The 22,449-nt window shown below is 43.6% G+C and overlaps 1 protein-coding gene and 1 non-coding gene across 3 annotated transcripts in view; one reads left to right on the forward strand and one right to left on the reverse strand.

Moving 5' to 3' along the window:
* ANKRD55 (ankyrin repeat domain 55) overlaps positions 1–22,449 on the forward strand; it is a 136,933-nt gene that overhangs the window by 104,996 nt on the left and 9,488 nt on the right. Inside the window, exons 8-9 of one of the 2 annotated variants that reach the window (XM_074385801.1) lie at positions 10,633–10,800; positions 17,126–17,787. In XM_074385801.1, the coding sequence (XP_074241902.1) occupies positions 10,633–10,800; positions 17,126–17,787 (830 nt within the window). Of the gene's footprint in view, positions 1–10,632; positions 10,801–17,098; positions 17,788–22,449 lie in introns of both variants that reach the window. The other variant, XM_074385792.1, reaches the window with a different exon arrangement.
* LOC120365687 (U6 spliceosomal RNA) lies at positions 124–229 on the reverse strand. The gene has a single exon (XR_005580569.1). It is a non-coding gene; the product is annotated as a U6 spliceosomal RNA (small nuclear RNA).

Genomic DNA, 22,449 nt, shown 5'->3' on the forward strand with positions numbered 1-22,449 from the left:
GCTGGGATTCTAGGCGTTAGCCACTGTGCCTGGCCTACTTATCATAGTTTTAGATGCCCCAAGAAAGCACCTCCTACTCTCAGATAGGTGAAATTCTTTTTTTTTCTTTTTAAAATTATTTTATAAAATACGGAATGCTTCACAAATTTGTGTGTCATCCTTGCACAGGGGCCATGCTAATCTTCTCTATTCATACCTGAAATTCTTTTAACCCAGGGAAAAAGTTGGGGGTTCTACATAGGTCTCAGAAGTTGGAGATGGTTAAATGACTTTAAGTAAAATTAAACTATAAATCATTGAAAGTAGACATTTTCTGGCCAAGTGCAGTGGCTCACGTCTATAATCCCAGCACTTTCGAAGGCCGAGGTGGGTGGATCACTTGAGATCAGGAGTTCGAGACCAGCCTGGCCAACATGGTGAAACCCATCTCTACTGAAAATACAAAATTTAGCCAGGTGTAGTGGCACGTAGCCAGCTACTTGGGAGGCTGAGGCAGGAGAATCTCTTGAACCCGGGAGACAGAGGTTGCAATGAGCCAAGATTATGCCATTGCACTCCAGCCTGGGCTCTTGAGCAAGACACTGTCTCAAAAAAAAAAAAAAAAAAAGGGAAAGGGAAAAAGAGTAGGTGTTTTTCTGAAAACAGGTGTTGATCCTAAGCAAGTAAGAAAGTAAAAGGACTTGGGAGCCACGGTGGCTCAGGCCAGTTGTTCTTGCACACGAGTTGTCGAGGTCAGGCATTCGAGGCCAGCTTGGGCAATGTATAAGCCGCTCAATCATTTAAAAAAAAAAAAAAAAAGTAGAAACAAGCTACATGAGGAAAAAAGTGAATTAACCATTTTTTTTAAAAAGAACAAATTTCATGGTCGGGCACAGTGGCTCACGCCTGTAATCCAAGCACTTTGGAGGCCAAGACGAGCGGATCACCTGAGGTCGGGAGTTCAAGACCAGCCTGACCAACATGGTGAAACCCCGTCTTAAAAAAAAAAAAAAAGAACAAATTTCAGAAAGGCAGGCTGAAGGAAAGCTTATCTACTTCAAAACACTCCTAGAACCACCTTTGAATAGATTAGTTCCCATTTTGCAATACCACCCACTTAGCAAAGAAAATCCAGTTCTTCAGGCCTCAGGATGGAAAGTAAAACTGGGGGGAGAAAGAGAAAAAACGTACAAAAGATAAGGAGAGTTAAAGGGAAGTAAAATCTCCAGAAGAGTCCTTTCTGCTCCAGTGCTCAACTCAAGGGCCTCATGTACCGATAAATCCCAGCCTCTATTTTTTTCCACGTTTTCTGCAGCTAAACATGCAATTCTGCCTTCATGCTGAAGCTATCGGCTTCTGTTTGGTTGATTGGTTGGATTTTCTGCTTTGTTTTATTTGTTTTGTTTTGTTTTGTTTTGAGACAGAGTCTCACTGTCACCAGGCTGGAATGCAGTGGCGCATAAGTCTATGGTACTTAAAACACTGTGGTACTCACTAAGATACGCCACAGAACACATAACCCAGAAGCAGCATATATAGCGTTGAAGCAGGAAAGGCGGGGAAACAGAGCTCCCCAACACTGAACTGGGAAGGAAGGGGTGATTTTATCCCCCGGGAGCAAGGCAGCATAGTTGCCTAACAGCCAAGCTCAAGCTCACAGAGAAAAAGTCCCTGCCCTTTTAAAAGCTTACAACTCTAGAAAAGACATGTGAAAGGGTCTTGGGCTTACAACTCTAGAATATACGTGTGAAAGGGTCTTGGAGAAGGCATGGGGTATAGTGACTTAGGTGGAGGTTTGATCTTGTTTGAGTAAAAGCAATGCCTTCTGGGATGATTCCTCCACACCATGTCTGTGATCCATAGGAGGGCAATTAAGGTGCTGTCCAGTATGCCCCCTTTACTTCTCCTATTGAAATGCAGTGTGGAAGTCAAGGCGGGAATGGTCTTAGATGCTTAAGGGTGATTAAGGGTCTCCTCCCTCAGCTTAAGGGTCTCAAATTTCATCAGTTTATGAGGTCACAATTCGCTTTAATTTGCAATTCACTTATCTTGAGAGAGGAAAGTCTATTATCAAGTTCTGCTCTCTGTGTTTCTGGGAATTCTCCGGGGAATGTTTACATGTTTCGTCAATCATTCCTTAGTTACTGATAACGCAACCCATGCTGCATCCTGGGACCCATCTTCTCCAGCCATTCAGCAGCGACCACATCAGCCCACTGCTTGTCTCCGCGCTGAATTCCTTCTGAAGCATGGGCCCTGCCCTTTAGCTCTCTACTGTGACAGCGGAAGCAGATTCTCTGTGTTGGCAGGATATCCTGAAGCTTAGAGATAAGAAAGGAACTAAAGTTTAGACAACTTGAAATTAGGTACCACAGACTGGCCCCGAGGACATCGGTATATTAGAGATTATCTACATGTTTCCCTCATTGCTCAGCAAAACAATTTAACTTTTTCCCCTGTTCTTCTGGACTGCTTCCACGCTGATGGTCAGAGGAACTTGAATGGGTCAGTCTTAGTAATTGTAGTAAAGGAGTATTTCACAAAGCTTCTGGGTGAATCATCACATGTTGGTAACCCTGACTAGATCAACGTCTAGCCCTCCATCTGCTGAATTTATTGGCAATACACTCTCTAAATGGGAGGACATAATCTGCTGGGGACTTGCCTTGTTTCAGAATAAATGTTGTCTGGAGATGTCTCTCACATGGAATGGAACTGATCATATCGGCCACATGCAAGTATGCAGTGTGGTTGATCACTATGTTGAAAAATTTACGGCCCTGTTAGGTGTTATAAAATTGCTGCCGCTAGCATAACAGGAAAAAGATGTTTAGTTGACAGAGGATACAATCTGTACCTGGGAATGCTGGGCTCACACAATATGCATACATAGATGCTCTCCACTCATGTCCAACCCCCTTCACAGATATCCCCAACTCCGCCCTTCTCTGCCCAGCTCCCAGGCTGCCTCCAGGCCAGAGAGACTACCTGGCCCCCTCAGGAGTGCCCTTCTGCCCAGGGTTCAGGCCCTGCACAAGGCTGAGGAGAGGTCTTCCATGACCTCCTTTCCTGCCCCAGGAGTGCCCATTTCCTGAGCGACTTACCAGAGGGATAATTATTCTTTGCACAGAAGACCCCATTCATAGAAATGTGGGCTGGACGGTTGCTCACACCTGTAATCCCAACACTTCAGGAAGCTGAGGCGGATGAATCGCTTAAGCCCAGGAGTTCAAGACCAGCCTTGACAACATGGCGAAACCCCATCTCTACAAAAAATACAAACATTAGCCAGACATAGTGGTACATACCTACCTACTCAGGAGGCTGAGATGGGAGAATCACTTGAGCCTAGAGGTGAAGGTTGTAGTGAACTATGATCGTGCCACTGCACTCCAGCCTGGGCGACAGAGTGAGACCCTGTCTCAGAAAAGGAATATTATCTTACCCTTTGCCCTTTGCCTCTCCCTACACCCCCAGGGAAAAAAAAAAAATCAGAACATGGTTTTGTGACATCAACACATAATCTAAAATATAGTTTATTCAATATTTTTTTGGAGACCATCTTCCTCTGTCTCCCAGGCTGAAGTGTAGTGGCACAATCTCGGCTCACTGCAACCTCCACCCCCCTGGTTCAAGCGATTCTCCTGCCTCAGCCTCCCAAATAGCTGGGACTACAGGTGTGCACCACCACACCTGGCTAATTTTTTGGTTTTTTGTTTTTGTTTTTGTTTTGTTTTTAGTAGATTAGAGGTTTCACCATATTAGCCAGGCTAGTCTTGAACTTCTGATCTCAAGTGATCCTTCTGCCTCAGCCTTCCAAAGTGCTGGGATTATAAGTGTAAGCCCCTGTGCCTGATCTACTTTATTCAATCTTGAATGAAACTATGAAACTAATCAAGCATCCAGTGCCTTTTCACAGTATTTTCCAAGATGACCTGATGGCCAGGGCCAATTGTCTTGAGTGTACCTCCAAGCTCTCAACTCTATCTCCTGCTGGCAACTGCCTGAGCAACTACAAGTCTACAGCTTCCAAAAACAGTAATGCAAAGGCCCAGGGCAGCTATAAATCTACCCTTAAGAAAAAAACATTTTTTTTAGAGTAAACATGCTCTACAGAGATGCCACTCTATCTCCCAAAAGTTGACTCTTTACATGCCTCAGCTAAGCTTCAGCTTCTCAAACTTCTGCTTTAGATCAAAGTATTTGCTGTACATTAAGCACACTTAAAAACCCACTGGGGGCTGGGCACGGAGGCTCAAGCCTGTAATCCCAGCACTTTGGGAGGCCAAGGCAGGTGGATCACGAGGTCAAGAGATCGAGACCATCCTGGTCAACATGGTGAAACCCCGTCTCTACTAAAAAAAATACAAAAAATTAGCTGGGCATGGTGGCGCATGCCTGTAATTCCAGCTACTCAGGAGGCCGAGGCAGGAGAATTGCCTGAACCCAGGAGGCGGAGGTTGCGGTGAGCCAAGATCGTGCCATTGCACTCCAGCCTGGGTAACAAGAGCGAAACCCCGTCTCAGAGAAAATAAATAAATAAAATAAATAAAATAAATAAATAACACCACTGGGACAGGTAGCATCCTTCCTCAAAGATGAATCCAAGCCTCAACGTCCTAGAAAACAGTAGGCACTCTTTAAATGAATCGTTGAATTTCTTATTTCTACTCATAGAATTTTAAAAAAATCAGGGTCTAATACTACCCAGAATTATTACGTCTTTGGTATAATAAAGAAGGCAGTATCACAAAAGTATCAATTTATTCAACTTTCTTATTGCGAGCCCGTATATGTGCCAGGAACAGTGCTGGATGCCTGAACCACACAGTGAGTGAAAGGCTGCCATTCCCCTCCCACATGGTACATGCAATCTATATTTTTTAAAAAAGTGGTAGAAGACTTACTATGTCAAGTATTCATGTTATTTTACAGCCCAGAGTTTTAACAGTTATAATGGGCCAAGCGCAGTGGCTCACGCCTGTAATCCCAGCACTTTGGGAGGCCAAGGTGGGTGCATCATCTGAGGTCAGGAGTTCGAGACCAGTCTGGCCAATACGGTGAAACCCCGTCTCTACTAAAAATGCAAAAATTAGCCAGGCATGGTGGCAGGCGCCTGTAATCCTAGCTCCTCGGGAGGCTGAGGCAGGAAGATGGCTTGAACCCAGGAAGGTTGCAGTGACCCAAGATCGTGCCATTTCACTCCAGACTGGGGGATAAGAGCAAAACTTTGTCTCAAAAAAAAAAAAAAAAAAAAAAAAAATACAATGATTTTTATCTATAATTTAACCTAATTTCTATTTTTGAGTTATCTTACTAGATTAGTAGGAACCCTAACCTCATCTTTTAAAGCCCCTCTGAGCCCTGCTTCCCTTACTGCGCGTGCCGTGGTTCTTGAATTTTATACAATGGGCATATAGGAATAGAGGCGGAGGGTGCCCCACTTGTCTTCTGTCCTTACCCTTCAGGTTGGATGATGTTCAGCTGTGTCCATGCTCTGCTTGGGCACCTGTGGGATCATGGGCTGCCTGTGGTCCCATTGCCTAGGCATACCACAGACACTCTCCATCCCTCACTCCCAGTGTCTCTGCCAGTGAAGCAAAGCTCTTGTCCCCTTCGCTCCTGAGTCCAGTGGTCCTTTATGCCCTTGTCACACCTCGACCACTGAAGAGGGACCCTCCTCCCAGTGTTGGGGAAGCCACTTCCATTCAGATATTTAGTTAAATATGTTGCCCTTGCTTTAAGGTTGCTCTCGGTCCTCAGCTTGGCTTTTGGAAGCAAAAAGACATTTCTCTTCCTGACTTTCCAATATCCCTCCCCTGAGGTTAAGCTGAAAGTCAACCATCCCCTTAAATAGGGGAAAGAGGAGAGGTAGAGAGATATGTACAGAGATCAGGATCTCAAAATATAATCCCACCCCATGAAGAAATGGTGTTGAGAAAAGTTGGCTACGTAATTACAAAAACAGTCAGATTGGCTCTGACCTCACTGCACATACCAAAATACACATATAGCCACACACACAGGTTTTGTTTGCTTGTTGATTTTTTGTTTTTTTGAGAGCAGGTCTCACTCCATTGCCCAGGCTGGAGTATGATGGCAGGATCTCGGCTCACTGAAGCCTCAACCACTCTAGGCTCAATCAATCCTCCCACCTCAGCCTCCTGAGTAGTGGAGACTACAGGCATGTAGCCACCACACCCAACTAACTTTTACGTTGTGTGTGTGTGTGTAGAGACTGGGTTTTGCCATGTTGCCCAGGCTAGTGTCAAACTCTTGGGCTCAAGCAATCTGCCTGCCTTGACCTCCCAAAGTGATGGGATTTCAGACGTAAGCCACAGTGCCCAGCCATGGCTTTTTAGTTTTAAACCAAATGAATCTAAGATAAAATACTGGTTTTCTTTTTCTTTTTTTTTTTTTAAGATAGGGTTTCACCATGTTGGCCAGGTTGGTCTTGAACTCCCAACCTCAAGTGATCCACCCACCTCGGCCTCCCAAAGTGCTAGGATTACAGGCGTGAGCCACCGTGCCCGGCCTGGTTTTCTTTTTATTTACATTCAGTAAAATTTATTTTTATGGTGTATGTTTCTTTTCTTTTTTCATGTACATTTCAGAATTTTTATTTTAAAACAAAGTATCAGAGTAACAATAACAATAGAAAAATCCTTATGGAAATATTCACAATCTGCTCAGTGAGAAATGGGAAAACAACTTCCCTGCCTTACTGCCAGCCTACTGTTTGAGGAGCCAGAAGTTGACGTGAAGTTGGAAGGTCACATTTTCCAGGTAAACCCTACTCCATAGCTAAGTGTGTTTTATTCAAAGGCTCCACGACCCGAGGGAACAGTGAGAACTGAGATCCAAAATACTGTTATTGGCAAGGGTTTGGCCAAAATGTCTGAGATGTGTGAGCACCAGGAGGGGAAAGGGAGATCAAGCAACATATGAAAAAGGGGCTGTAGGAACAAACACGGAGAAAATAAGTCAACAGGAAACCTACTTCCACCCAGAGCAAAGTGACAGTGCACGTGCGTTCATCCTCTCAGTGTGGGCTACACTGCGCAGTGACTCATGCTGTTTCAAATGTGGTCTACTGGAAAGATTCAAATCCGCTAAGGGCACTCGGCACAGGACCACAGTGATGCAGTAACAGACATACACAAGCAAGCCGTGACCCTGAAGCAACAATACACTTCAGATAATTGTTCAGAAAAAATCCTCTCCCAGAGCTGAGGTTACACATTCCAAGTTAGCTATAAACATTATTTGGGGAATTCCTTTAAAGGTATGAGTTAAAATAAAACACAAATCAACATATGGCGTGCAGTTCTATGTGTTTTAACATGCATGAATTCATGTTACCACCACAAACAAAATTCAGAACAATTCCATCAACTCTAACTCATGTGGATGCCCTCTCCCGCCCCTAAGCCCTGGCAACCACTCCTTAGTCATCTGTCTGTCTAGTTTTGCCTTTTCTAGAAGGTCATGTAAAAGGAAAGAGACAGCAGGCCATCCTTTGAGACTGATTCACTTGATTTATTTCACTTGGCAGAATGCATTTGAAACCCATCTATGTTGTTGCAAATATCTGCAGTCTCTTCTTTTTCATTACCAAGTAGCATTCCAGTACTACCGGAGTAGGATGAAACACTGTTTGTCCATTCACCCACTGAAGGACAGTGAGTCATCCCCAGTTTTTGGCAATTATGATAATGCTGCTACAAACATTTGTGTACCATTATTTGTGTGGATGTAAGTTTTTATTTCTCCAGCAAAATATTTAAAAGTGGGATTTGTAGGTTATAAGTACATGTTTAACTTCAGAAGGAACTGCTGAATTATTTTCCAGAGTGGCTCTTACTACTTTACATCCCCACCAGGAATGTATAAAAGTTCCTTTTGCTCCGTATTTTCGCCAGCACCTGGTAGTGCTAAGCTTTGTTCTGTTTGGGTTGTTTTTCCCCCTTACGGTTTTAATTTCATTTCTCTAATGACAGATGTTATTGAGCACCTCTTCATGTGCTTATATACCATCCATAGATCTTCTTTGATGAAGTGTTTATTCTGATCTTTTGCTAATTTTTGTTTGTTTGTTTTTTGAGACAGTTTCAATCTTTGTTGCCCAGGCTGGAGTACAATGGCACAATCTCACCACAACCTCTGCCTCCTGGGTTCTGGCGATTCTCCTGCCTCAGCCTCCCGAGTAGCTGGAATTACAGGCATACACCACCATGCTGGGCTAATTTTGTATTTTTAGTAGATACAGATTTTCTCCATGTTGGTCAGGCTGGTCATGAACTCCCAAAATCAGGTAATTCATCCGCCTCCACCTCCCAAAGTTCTGGGATTATAGGCGTGAGCCACCATGCTCAGCCACTAATTTTTAAAATTGGTTTGTTTTCTTATTGTTCATTTCAGAAAGATTTTATTTACTTATTACTAGATTTAGTAATACTTTGTTGACAATGTGATTTGCAAATGTTTTCTCACAGTCTTTGGCTTTTCTTTTATTCTCTTAAGAAAACACTGGTTATAAAATTTAGTATAGGTTTAAATACTGGTGAATATTTATGTACCTTTTCGCTAATGAAGGCCTTTTTTTATTATTTTATTTTTAGACAGAGTTTAGCTCTGTTGCCCGTGCTAAAGTGCAGTAGCATGATATCAGCTCACTGCAACCTCTGCCTCTGGGGTTCAAATAAATCTCTTGCCTCAGCCTCCTGAGTAGCTGGGACTACAGGCATTTGCCACCATGCCTGGTCAATTTTTTTGTATTTTTAATGGAGATGGTGTTTCACCATATTGGCCAGGCTGGTCTTGAACTCCTGACTTCAGGTGATCCATCTGCTTCAACCTCCCAAAGTGCTGGGATTACAGGTGAGAGCCACTATGCCCAGCCACAAAGGACTTTGTAAACATAATTTCATAAAAGAGAGAAAAAAATGAAGAAGGAATTAAATGTGATTTTTTTTTTTAAGTTTTATAGAAAAATTACTTAAAAATTAAAACTCAGCCAGACGAGGTGGCGCACTCCTATAATCTCAGCACTTTGCGAGGCCAAGGCAGGCAGATCGCAAGGTCAAGAATTCAAAACCAATCTGGCCAACATTGTGAAGCCCCATCTATACTAAAAACACAAAAATTATCTGGGAGCGGTAGAATGCACCTGCAGTCACTTGGGAAGCTGAGGCGGGAGGATTGCGTGAACCTGGGAAGCGGAGGTTGCAGTGAGCCAAGACCACACCATTGCACTCCAGCCTGGGTGAAAAAGTGAGACTCCAGCTCCAGAAAAAAAAAAATTAAAAGTCAAGTAACAAATTACGGAAAATGTTTTCATAAACATGTAACCTATAAAAGATCAATGTCAGCCGGGCACGGTGGCTCACACCTATAATCCCAGCATTTTGGGAGGCCGAAGCGGGCAGATCACAAGGTTAAGAGTTCAAGATCAGCCCGGTCAACATGGTGAAACTTCGTCTCTATTAAAAATACAAAAATTAGCCCAGCATGGTGGTGTGTGCTTGTAGTCCCAGCTATTTGGGAGGCTGAGGCTGGAGGATCACTTGAACCTGGGAAGCAGAGGTTGCAGTCAGCCGAGATCATGCCACTGCACTCCAACCTGGGCAACAGAGTGAGACTCTGTCTCAAAAAAAAACAAAAAACAAAAAACAAAAGCAATGTCTTTGATATAAAGACCACATACAAATTAGTAAGAAAAACACTTATACTTTAATAGGAAAATGACAAAGGGCATTAATCATTTCAATGAAGAAACTCAAATGGCATATAAACATATATTTCAAAAGTTCAACCTTGCTATAAATTAAATAGAAAAGAAAACAACAGTGAAGCATCATTTTGCCTACCAAATGGACAAAGATCTCTAAAGTTAGTGACAATACTCAATATTAGAGAGGGAGGAAAACACAGCCAGTAGGAGGACAAGTTGACTCAATCTTCCTGGAAGGCAGTTTGGCACTGTGTATAAAGAGCCTCAAAACTCTTCATACCCTTTGACCCACTACTTCCTCTTCTAGGAAATTCTCAGAAAGTTCAGAGAGTGCAGAAGGCAAGGAATACTTAGAGCTAGAGGAGAGGTCCCTATACATGTCCACCATCCTCCCTTGGCCCCATTTAACACGTACTATTTCTGTTTTGTTTGTTTTGTTTTGTTTTGTTTTGTTTTGTTTTGTTTTGTTTTGTTTTGTTTTGTTTTGTTTTGTTTGAAACAGAGTTTCACTCTTGTTACCCAGGCTGGAGTGCAACGGCGCGATCTCGACTCACCGCAACCTCCGCCTCCTGGGTTCAGGCAATTCTCCTGCCTCAGCCTCCTGAGTATCTGGGATTACAGGCATGCGCCACCACGCCCAGCTAATTTTTTTGTATTTTTAGTAGAGACGGGGTTTCACCATGTTGACCAGGATGGTCTCGATCTCTTGACCTCGTGATCCACCCGCCTCGGCCTCCCAAAGTGCTGGGATTACAGGCTTGAGCCACCGCGCCCGGCCAGCACGTACTACTTCTATGCTATAAATAGCAACAAGATTTTCCCTGCCTCAACCTGACTTTGAGCAGGAGCTGTTGCCGTCCAAGCAACCTGAACCATTCACATGCTCAGACACTTGTGCTTTTTTCACATGGCCCCTCCAGGACACCTCTGCACTGGGCTGCAGCTGCAGGGAAGGCCGAATGTGTCCAGTCACTGCTGGAGCTGGGAATGGACAGCAACCTGCGGGACATCAACGAGAGCACGCCCTTAGCCTATGCCCTGTACTGCGGTCACACCGAGTGTGTCAAACTCCTCTCCCAAGAGAGCAGGTGAGTACACCAGGAGCCTCTTACTTTCTTATTCTTCTCAACTATTTATAAAATCAAATGAAATGTTTTAAATTGCCAAGCTGCACACCAATAATGATATTATTATAATTTTATAATATTAATGTTACCTAATATTAAAAACATGAAATGATTGTATAATTAATGTTTCCCATTATCTAACACAGAATGAAGTATTTTTGGAGCAAAATGATAGTAGTGAGTTCTAATCCATCAGCCTAACATTCACTGAACTTGAGTCTCTTCTTTCCTTTTATCTCTTTCCTCTTCTCCTTTTGGCACATCCTCTAAATCTGCCTTTTGCCTCATTTGGTGAATCTCAAACTTTTCTTCTCGGGACTCTTTTACACTCTCAAAAATTGTTAAGGGCCCCCAAATAATTTTTGTTTATGAGAGTCAGACTCATCAATATGTATGGCATTAGAAATTAAAATTGAGAGGTCAGGTAGGGTGGCTCACACCTGTAATCTCAGCACTTTGGGAGGCTGAGGTCGGTGGATCATTTGAGGTCAGGAGTTCAAGACCAGCATGACCAACATGGTGAAACCCTGTCTCTACTAAAAATACAAAAATTAGTCAGGCATGATTGTGGGTGCCTGTAATCCCAGCTACTTGGGAGGCTGAGGCAGGAGAATCACTTAAACTCAGGAGACGGAGGCTGCAGTGAGCCAAGATCATGCCATTGCACTCCAACCTGGGCGATAGAGCAAGACACCACCTCAAAATAAAAAAAAGAGAAATTAAAACTGAGAAATTTTTAATAAAATATGTATTGTTATTCATTTAAATTGATAATAAACATTATATTTACATATGAACATAAATGCCATATTTTTAATTAAAAATTAAAGTGTTTTATTTACTATTTCTATTTCCCAAAACAAAAATATTGTCATGACAAGATCAGCATTGTTTTACGTTTTTGGCAAAGCTCTTTGACAGCTTCTTACAAGCTTAATAGAATACAGCTGGGGACTAGACATGGTGGCTCACACCTGTAATCCTACTGCTTTGGGAAGTCGAGGCGAGTGGATCACCTGAAGTCAGGAGCTCTAGACCAGCCTGGCCAGCGTGGTAAAAAACCTTATCTCTACCAAAAACACAAAAACTATCCAGGTATAGTGGTGGGTGCCTGTAACCCCAGCTACTAGGGAATCTGCAGCAGAAGAATCACTTGAGCCCAGGTGGCACAGGTTGCAGTAAGCCAGGATAGCACCACTGCACTCCAGCCTGGACCACAGAGCAAGACCTGTCTCAAAAAAAAAAAAAAAAAAAAAAAAGAAAAGAAAAAGGAATAAAGCTGGGTTCCACATCTGCTTTTTACATTCACTTTGTTGCAATATAATGTGTTGTGTTTTTTGGTTTCGGGGTTTGCTTATTTAGTTATTTTATTTTGTTTTAGAGCCAGAGTCTCGCTTGTCGCCCAGCTGGTATGCAATGGCATGATCATGGCTCACTGCAACCTTGTTCTTGGGCTCAAATGATCCTCTCACCTCAGCCTCCTGAGTAGCTGGGACTTTAGGCATGTGCCACCATGCCCAGCTGCCCAGCTGGATTTTCTTGTTTTTTGGTTTTTTAAATTTTTTGTAGGGATGGTCTCACTATGCTACCCAGGCTGGTCTCAAACGCCTGGCCTCAAGCAATCCACGTTAGCTTCCCAAAGTGCTGGAAATAGAAGTGTGAGCCATCACGCTCAGCCACAGCATCATGTTTTGATTGATGTATATAACAACAATCTGGACTTATATAAATATGTAGTTGGAAAAAGCAGGTGTATCTCAATAGGCTTTGCAGATAATTGTGTGTATCTTCCTTTCTTTCTTTCTCTTTTTTTTTTTTTAGACAGAGTCTTGCTCTTTCACCAGGCTAGAGTGCAGTAACAGGATCTTGGCTCACTGCAACCTCCACCTCCTGGGTTCAAGTGATTCTCCTGCTCAGCCTCCTGAGTAGATGGGATTACATGCGCCGGCCACCATGCCCAGCTAATTTTTGTATTTTTAGTAGAGACGGGCTTTCACCATGTTGTCCAGGCTGGTCACTCCTGACCTCAGGTGATCCACCCTCCTCGACCTCCCGAAGTGCTGGGGCTACAGGCATGAGTCATCGCGCCCTAGCATGTATTTTTCTTTGATAAGATATCAAAACTTAACAAGTAGTAGTTTCCTATAGGTTAACTGCAATGTAGATTCTCACCGTATCAATGAATTTTTTGTACTGTGTCACATTAGAATACATTACTATATTTTATACTTTAAATGAATCTTATACACATGTGTGATTTTATTAACACCTTGCATTGGTCATGTGGAAAATATTAGTTGAATTAATTATGAAGATCTTCCAAATGACACATTTCATTATACAATATCAAAAAGTCACATTTGTTAGTATCACCACCAATCTCATTGGAAAAGCTTTATATATTGAGATGCTTTCAAGCTTACAGAATGAATATAAGTTTTCTAAAATTCCAATTTTTGCTTAAAAGCTAGACTTTTGTCATTCGCTACAATAACTGTCAATTATCTTGAAACAAAATATTCACTTTATTCATTTTAATATATTTTTATTATATATATATACCTATATAGGTATACACATTTTGATATAAATATACGTAGTGAGATGAGACGGGAATGGTAGCTCATGCCTGTAATCCCCACACTTTGGGAAGCCACGGCAGGTGGATCTCTTGAGCCCTGGAGTTCGAGACCAGTCTAGCCAAGATGACGAAACCCCATCTCTACTAAAAATACCGAAATTGGGCCAGGCGCGGTGGCTCAAGCCTGTAATCCCAGCACTTTGGGAGGCCGAGGCGGGTGGATCATGAGGTCAAGAGATCGAGACCATCCTGGTCAACATGGTGAAACCCCGTCTCTACTAAAAATACAAAAAATTAGCTGGGCATGGTGGTGCATGCCTGTAATCCCAGCTACTCAGGAGGCTGAGGCAGGAGAATTGCCTGAACCCAGGAGGCGGAGGTTGCAGTGAGCCGAGATTGTGCCATTGCACTCTAGCCTGGGTAACAAGAGTGAAACTCCGTCTCAAAAAAAAAAAAAAAAAAATACCGAAATTAGCCAGGCATGGTGGCACGCGCCTATAATCCCAGCCACTCAGGAGGTTGAGGCACAAGAATCGCTTGAACTTGGGAGGCAGAGGTTGTAATGAGCCAAGATCGTGCCACTGCACTCCAGCCTGGGTGGCAGAGTGAAGCAGTGTCTCAAAAAAAGTAAAATAAATAAATAAAATACACAATGAAATGATTACTATTTAAGCCAATTAACATATCCCTCATTTCCCATAGTTACTTTTGTGTATCTGTGATAAGAACAACTAAAATCTCTCTTAGCAAATTTCCAGTAGACAATACAATATACAGTCCCCATGCTCTACTTAGATCTGTAGACTCACTCTTCATACATAACTGCGACTTTTTACCCTTTGACCTATACTTCCCACTCCCCCACTTCACCCACACTTCTGGTAACCACTGTTTTACTCTCCATATCTGTGTATTTCACTTAATTTATTTTGCAGAAATTTCTGCAATTACTTAGCTCTACATAACCATAGTTTGTCTGTAAGGCACAAAAATGATGTTCCGTGGAAACAGTGTCAGTTCATCCTGCGACTCAAAACAATTACACAGCTGCTTTACCACAAGACAACCATCACTCCTCTGTATATAGCTGAATTGCTTACCAGTGCTTCTTGTTTTGTCAAACAAGTGTACTCAAGTCAATATGTAATCAAATTAATAACTTGTACTGCTAGCCCAAGCTCAGTGGCTCACGCCTGTAATCCCAGCACTTTGGGAGGCCAAGGCGGTCAGATCACAATCAGGAGTTCAAAACCAGCCTGACCAATATGGTGAAAACCCGTCTCTACTAAAAATAAAAAGACTTAGCTGGGTGTGGTGGTGAGTGCCTGTAATCCCAGCTACTTGGGAGGCTGAGGCAGGAGAATTGCTTGAACCCAGGAGGCGGAGGTTGCAGTGAGCTGAGATTGCACCATTGCACTCCAGCCTGGGTGACAGAACAAGACTCCATCTCAAATAAATAAATAAATAAATAAATAAATAAATAAATAAATAACTTGTACTGCCTAAACGAGGACATTATTACATTAAATGACTTTTTTCTGCAGGGACATTGTTGCCACTATTGTCCTGATTTGTACTGAGGCAGCCACCATTTTACCCACCACCTCTGTTGCACCATCGATTCGAGGCAGCACAGTGAAAAAGACTAATAACATTGTGGTGTTATTATGAATAGAGCTTAATGCCATGAAACCCTGAAAGAGTCGAGGGAACCTCTCCAAGGGTTCGGTGGACCCCATTTTGAGACCCAGTGGCCTAAAGCACGCACTGTGACAGGAGGAGGAGATGGCTTACATAAGATGCTGGAAGAGCATCAGTTTACGCCGGGACGTATTCTGTATAGGGAAACTTGAATGTCAGAGATGCCCTGGGGCTCTGTCTGGTAGTATGAGGAGCCTAGAATTCAATATTTCAAAAAGTCCATTGGCAGGTGAAAGAATAAAGATAAGACCACATCATGGGAATAATGATTCAAAGGATGCACTGTGTGACCTGCAGAGAAAGCATTCGCTATATGCATCCAAAATAAGTGATGATGTTTTTCAAACTGCACATTGCAGTATCTCACTCCAAAAACTAATGTTGCAATCTGACTCTTAGGGGCACACACATGGGTCAGGTTTCAGCATTAATTCATACCGCAGAAAGCATTAAGTCAATTGGGTCCTCAGAAGAGAATCACACAGAATTTTCCAAGGAACACAAACGGAATAGTGCCTCAGGGAACCTCTCGACAACTGCTGGCCTTTTTCCTCTATAATTTGCCTGTACGTTGGGCATTGCTCACTTTCTTCTGCGACCACGCCCTACCATGGTGATGCACTCTTCCTCTCTTCTCACTGGAGCCCAAACTAAAGCTTCTTTCCTCGATTTCCTTTTTTTTTTATTTTTTTATTTTAATAGAGACAAGATCCCGCCATGTTGCCCAGACTGGTCTCAAACTCCTGACCTCAAGTGATCCTCCCACCTTGGCCTCCCAAAGTGCTGGGATTACAGGCGTGAGCCACCACACCTGTCCTTTAGCATACTTTTTTTTTTTTTTTTTTTTTTTTGAGACAGAATCTAACACTGTTGCCCAGGCTGGAATGCAATGCTGTAATCTCGGTTCACTGTAACCTCCACCTCCCAGGTTCAAGCAATTCTCCTGGCTCAGCCTCCCGAATAGCTGGGATTACAGCTGCCTGCCACCATACCCAGCTAATTTTTTGTGTTTTTAGTAGAAACAGGGTTTCACTATGTTGGCCAGGCTGGTCTCGAACTCCTAACCTCGTGATCTGCCCGCCTCGGCCTCCCAAAGTGCTGGGATTACAGGTGTGAGCCACTACCCCTGGCCTAGCATACTTTTATAAAAAGTACTTTTCAAAAGGAAAGTTTTAGTTTAAAATGGGGAAAGGGGTCCCTGAGGGAGATAATGTCAGCAGGAGTCTTGCTCTATCGCCCAGACTGGAGTACAGTGATGTGATCTTGACTCATTGCAACCTCTGCCTCCCGGGTTCAAGCAATTCTTCTGCCTTAGCCTCCCAAGTAGCTGGGACTACAAGTGTGCACCACCATGCCTGGCTAATTTTTGCATTTTCAGTAAAGATGGGTTTTCACCATATTAACCAGACTGGTTTCGAACTCCTGACCTCGTGATCTGCCTGCCTTGGCCTCCCAAAGTACTGGGATTACAGGCACGAGCCACCGTCACAGGCCAGGTCCAGGTTTTCTAGGATCTCCTTCAGAGAAAGCCTAAAACCACACTCTTCCCACCTCAGCAGTCTTCTCCATCTTTCTGCTCATTGAAGCCTGAACTCCAATTCTTAGGTTTCATCTCTGACTTAAAGCTTGTGCTCCTACTGACTGTCCTTGAGATGTGAGAACAACACTTTCAGCTAATTTTTAGTTTAGTTAACCCCTTGTTGAAAACAGATGATCTGGGTGTAAATTTTAAAAGGATATCCCTTGAAGGAGCAAGAAAAATCTAAGAAATCTCCTCCTTGAGCAAAGACTGACCATAGTAAACAGCATCTTCTGGACAGGATTGCCAGGGGTGCTGTGAGCTCTTCACACCACCTTTAACTTGGGAAGGCTTTGAGGGTATCTAGGAGGGATCTCGGAAAACCCCATGGAGCATATGGAATAGGGGGTCGGCATTTTGGTAGTAGAGTGATGTCTCTACTTCCTGTCCTCACACAGCATCCCTGCTCTTTCACATTCGCATAGAACAGAGCCTACTCGACCCCCTCCTTCCCAGAGCAGTCGGCCCCAGAAAAAGGAGGGACGGTTCAACGTGCTCAACCAAATATTCTGCAAAAACAAGAAAGAAGAGCAGAGAGCCCGTCAGAGGGATCCCAGCAGGGACCAATACAGACAGGACACCTCGGAAGTCAATGACATCATCACCACCTTTGATAGCATCGTGGGTACCAACTGCCAAGAACAGCCTGGTGATCAGGCGGCTATGGTTGAATTTAAGAAGAAAACCTCAGAAAATTCAAAATATCTCTTACCAGAAAAGAAACCCCTGGCCCGCAAGGGGCTTCCACCAATCAGAACACAGAGTCTCCCGCCCATCACCCTGGGCAATAACTTCCTAACAGCCTCCCATGGGGCCACTTCCCATGCAGGGCTGAGCTCTGTTCCTCATCATACGGCCCAGCGATCTCAGAAAAGTCGAAGTGAGCAGGATTTATTAAATAACAGAACCGGCTGCCAGATGTTACTAGATAACCCCTGGAGGAATTATTCTAATCAGGTATTTTCCTACAAAGTTTGGACTGTGTCTTCTTCTGATAAGCTGCTGGACAGATTGCTCAGTGTCCGGCCTGGTCACCAGGAGGCCTCCGTTCCAGCCCATCTTCATCATCTACATAATCCGTCATCAGGTAATGTCCTTGATTTCATCTTCATTCTCAGCAGGCTCTACACAGGAATTGTCCCATACAGGACCAGGCTAGGAACTAGAGTGACAATAGCCTAGAGGGCAGGGTAGGAATAAACTGAGTGATTAGAGCCACCTTTTCTTCCAAACTGCACTGCATTTGAGATTTCTGGGCTGTGAGAACATTCTGCTTCTCCCCTCTTCAAGTAATTGTCAAGTAAAAATATGTGCCTTCTCATCGTCCCAGCAAACATGTGTGGTGTGTTCCAGATTGGAGCAAGAATATTACTGTTTCCACTAGCAAGGATTCTTAACTAGGGGTGTGTGGCAAAATCACCTATGAGGAGTTTGTTTGTGTGATTGTTTTTAAATCAGGCATTCAGGCTGGGCGCGGTGGCTCACGCCTGTAATCCCAACACTTTGGGAGGCCGAGGCGGGTAGATCACGAGGTCAAGAGATCGAGACCATCCTGGTCAACATGGTGAAACCCCGTCTCTACTAAAAGTACAAAAAATTACCTGGGCATGGTGGCGTGTGCCTGTAATCCCAGCTACTCAAGAGCCTGAGGCAGGGGAATTGCCTGAACCTCGGAGGCAAAGGTTGCGGTGAGCCGAGATCGCGCCATTGCACTCCAGCCTGGGTAAGAAGAGCGAAACTCCGTCTCAAATAAATAAATAAATAAATAAATCAGGCATTCAATCTCCACCCCAGACCTACTGAACCAAAATCTTGGTGAGGGAACAGGGAAAATGGCCATGCTTTGTGTGGACACATATAGAAGGCTTTGCACATTTATGGGTTAGGTCTCAACACAAACCAGCAGGTTCTCCCTCTTGCCTCTTCCCCAGCTATCCAGTGCCCCTCATCTAAAGCTAAATGTAAAAAAAAAAAAAAAAAAATCTGCATCTTACGTTTATTATTCCACAGCTATTTTACACACATATATGTCTCCATTTTTAGATATGAAATATGTACATATTCCACCTTTTAAATAAATGTATCACACTAAAGAATTTATTTATTTATTTGAAGCAGGGTCACACTCTGTCACCCAGGCTAGAGTGCAGTGGCACAATCATGGCTCACTACAGCCTCAGTCTCCCAGGTTCAAGTGATCCCCCGGCCTCAGCCTCCCGAGTAGCGAGGACTACAGGTGCACTCCACCACACCTGGCTCTCTCTTTTTTTTTTTTTTTTTTTTTTTGTGGTAGAGATAGAGTTTTACTATATTTCCCAGGCTAGTGGTAAACTCCTGGCCTCAAGCAACCCTCCATTCTCAGTCTCCCAAAGCGCTGAGATTACAGGCATGAACCACCATGCCAAGCCTAAGAATTTATATTTTTATACAAAAAAAAAAAAAATGTGTATCTACTCCCCACCTTATAAATACATTTATCAAACTAAAAAATTTATTGTTCTTTTTTTAAATGGTCCGTAGGCCAGGTACAGTGACTCACACTTGTAATCTCAGAACTTTGAAGGGTTGAGGCAGGGGGGTCAGTGTAGTGAGATCACTATCTCTACAGGAAAAAAAATAAGGAAAGATCCACAGGTGATTTTTTGAACCATTGTTCAAAAGCAGAGTCTGCAAAACAGCTTCCAAAACCTGTTCGGTGCCACAGTATCTTGGTTTGTTTTTAAGTGAATAAATTGTGAAAATTTTTAAATTATGAAAATTTATATAAAAATCTAGAATTCTAGCTTTTCTCGAAAAACTAGAAAATCTGGCAACACTAAACCCAAATTCCCACATGGCAGTAATTAGCTTGATCTGAGTAACCACTGTCCACTTGGACACCACTGTCCCCAATTCAGTTCAGTCCACACCACTCTACCGTCTCTCCATGAAGTGTTAGGCCTTATAAACATCTTTCAGGTCAGGCACAGTGGCTCACACCTGTAATCCCAGCACTTTGGGAAGCCAAGATGGGCAGATCACGAGGTCAGGAGTTCGAGACTAGCCTGGCCAACATGGCGGAACCCCCATCTCTACTAAAAATACAAAAACTAGCTGGGCATTGTGGCAGTCGCCTGTAATCCCAGCTATTTGGAAGGCTGAGGCAGGAAAATCATTTGAACCTGGGAGGTGGAGGTTGCAATGAGCCAAGATCATGCCCAGTCTGGGCAACAGAGCAAGACCCCATCTCAAAAATAATAAAATAAAATAAACATCTTTCAGTTGTTGTTTTTCCTACAGTAGGATTAAGAGAAGAAAAAATTTATTTATTGAACTCATTTTTCTCTAAGAGTAGAACAATGAAAGACCAAGAGAGCAATGTGTTTTTAAAAAAGTAGAAAAGAGCCATATATTTTTTAGAATGAGAACATTCCTTGGTGTTTAATATGCAATGTGAAGCTGACTCTTTTCACCCTTCAACATGTACCCAGTGCTTGAAGCCTCTGAGGTAGAATATGGCTCCCTTGCACATATTTTTATACATACTTAGGCACAGGATAAACATGGATAAGCACATTAAGGCTGTTTCCTGATGTCTGAGAAAGACTCCTTTGAATATTTTGCTTCCACTACAAAACACTGGAGCTCTTGGCTGGTGGCATGGGTAGTGTTTGTATTTTTCTGCAGAAGGATCAGGAAGGGAACACGGTGGTGTGCCACCTTTTGACACTTCAGGGCCCCAGCCCATCCTGTTTTCCAGAGTTAGGCCTGTCCCGGCCAAACTAATACCTTCTGTTTTGAAAATCATGTGAAAATCTGAAAGTCTTGCTCTTTTTCCATTCCAAAGACAGCCTTGGACTGTCTCTTTTATATCAGCTTCCTGTAAAAGAAACCCAAAGTCACAGGGGCTTGAACAACATGGAAGTGTATTGCTATCACAGCCAGGTGCGGTGGCTCACGCTTGCAATGGCAGCACTTTGAGAGGTGGATCGCCTGAGCTCAGGAGTTAAAGACCAGCCTGAGAAACATGGCAAAGCTTCATCTCTACAAAAAACACAAAAAAATATTAGCCGGGAGTAGTGGTGGATGCCTGTGGTCCCAGCTACTTGGGGGGTCTGAGGTGGGAGGATCACTTGAACCTGAGAGGCAGAGGTTGCAGTGAGCCAAGAGCACACCAGTGCACCCTAGACTGGGCCACAAAATAAGGCCCTGTCTCAAAAAAAAAAAAAAAAAAAAAAAAAAAAAAAAGTTTATTGTTATCACATGAAAGAAGTCTGAAGTAGGCAGTTCCCAGACATTTGGTAGCTCCATGATCACAAGCAACATATGCTCTTTCCATCTATGTGCTCCCTATCCTATGGCTTCTTTCCTCAAGGGCCTGGTGGAGCAGGAGGAAGGAAGTAGAGAAGGGGAAAAATGCATGTCCCCCATGTGAATCAGCTCCCATTAAGAAGTTATCTGGGCCGGGTGCTGTGGTTCACGCCTGTAATCTCAACACTTTGGGAGGCCTAAGCGGGTGGGTCACAAGGTCAAGAGATCAAGACCATCCTGGTCAAAACAGTGATACTCTGTCTCAACTTAAAATACAAAAATTAGCCAAACGTGGTGGTGCGTGCCTGTTATCCCAGCTACTCGGGAGGCTGAGGCAGGAGAATTGCTTGAACCTAGGAGGCAGAGGTTGCAGTGACCTGAGATTGTGCCACTGCACTCCAGCCTGAGCGAGAGAGTAAGATTCCACCTCAAAAAAGAAACAAAATGTGAGCCACTGAGGCTGGCCTGAGAAGGATTCTAAAGCCATTCCGGGCTGGCTTTAAATTCTGGCTCTGCCACTTACTTTCTGTTACTTAAAGTCTCTGAGTCTTTGCTTCCTCATCTAAAAAATGGGAGAAAATACCTAACTCATAGGACTGATAGTAGTTGTTAAGATTAAACGAATTGATAGGTGTAAGGTACTTAAAACAGTGACTTGCACATAATACTGTATATGTACACACACACATTTGTTTTTTGTTTTTTGATACGGAGTCTCACACTGTCGCCCAGGCTGGAGTGCAGTGGTACCATCTCTGCTTACTGAAACCTCTGCCTCCCAAGTTCAAGCGATTCTCCTGCCTCCGCCTCCCAAGTAGCTGGCATTACAGGCGCCCACCACCACGCCCAGCTTTGTATTTTTCGTAAAGACGGGGTTTCACCATGTTGTCCAGGATGGTCCCCATCCCCTGACCTCGTGATCTGCCCATCTTGGCCTCCCAAAGCACTGGGATTACAGGTGTGAGCCACCACACCCAGCCTTATTTGATTTTTTTTTTTTTTTGACTGTGTGTCAGACCCTATGTTAAGCACTACACTGTACAGACAAGCTAGAGTGACCTCGGTTTTAAAGATGACATGTAAGTCAGTGCTCCAGTCCACTGCCTGTCGTCTCCCTCTTGCTTCACTTTATCCCAGAGAAGTACCCTTCTCAGCCTCCCTCGCCAACTGGCTTCCGGGTAGTAGAGCAGGAGAAAGAGGGAAACCAGTAGTTCCGCTGTGTTCCTGTCTCCTTTGGCATCTACGGGAGGCTGCATTTCCTCCCGGCTGGCTCCCACCAGCTCCTGGACCTTGGTGACTTCAGCTCCTCCCATCATCCCTCCAGCCTAGTAGAGGCTGCATCTTTCTAAATAGGTGATCTCTGGACTCTCCTTTCACCCTATCCTCTATTTGGCTTCTCAGTTTCCCCATCGCCAATATTTCTCTATGAAATTCCCTCTGTTTGAAAGACCTAGAGAGA

The sequence above is a fragment of the Saimiri boliviensis genome, chromosome 1, assembly GCF_048565385.1.
Source record: "Saimiri boliviensis isolate mSaiBol1 chromosome 1, mSaiBol1.pri, whole genome shotgun sequence".
Lineage (NCBI taxonomy): Eukaryota > Metazoa > Chordata > Mammalia > Primates > Cebidae > Saimiri > Saimiri boliviensis.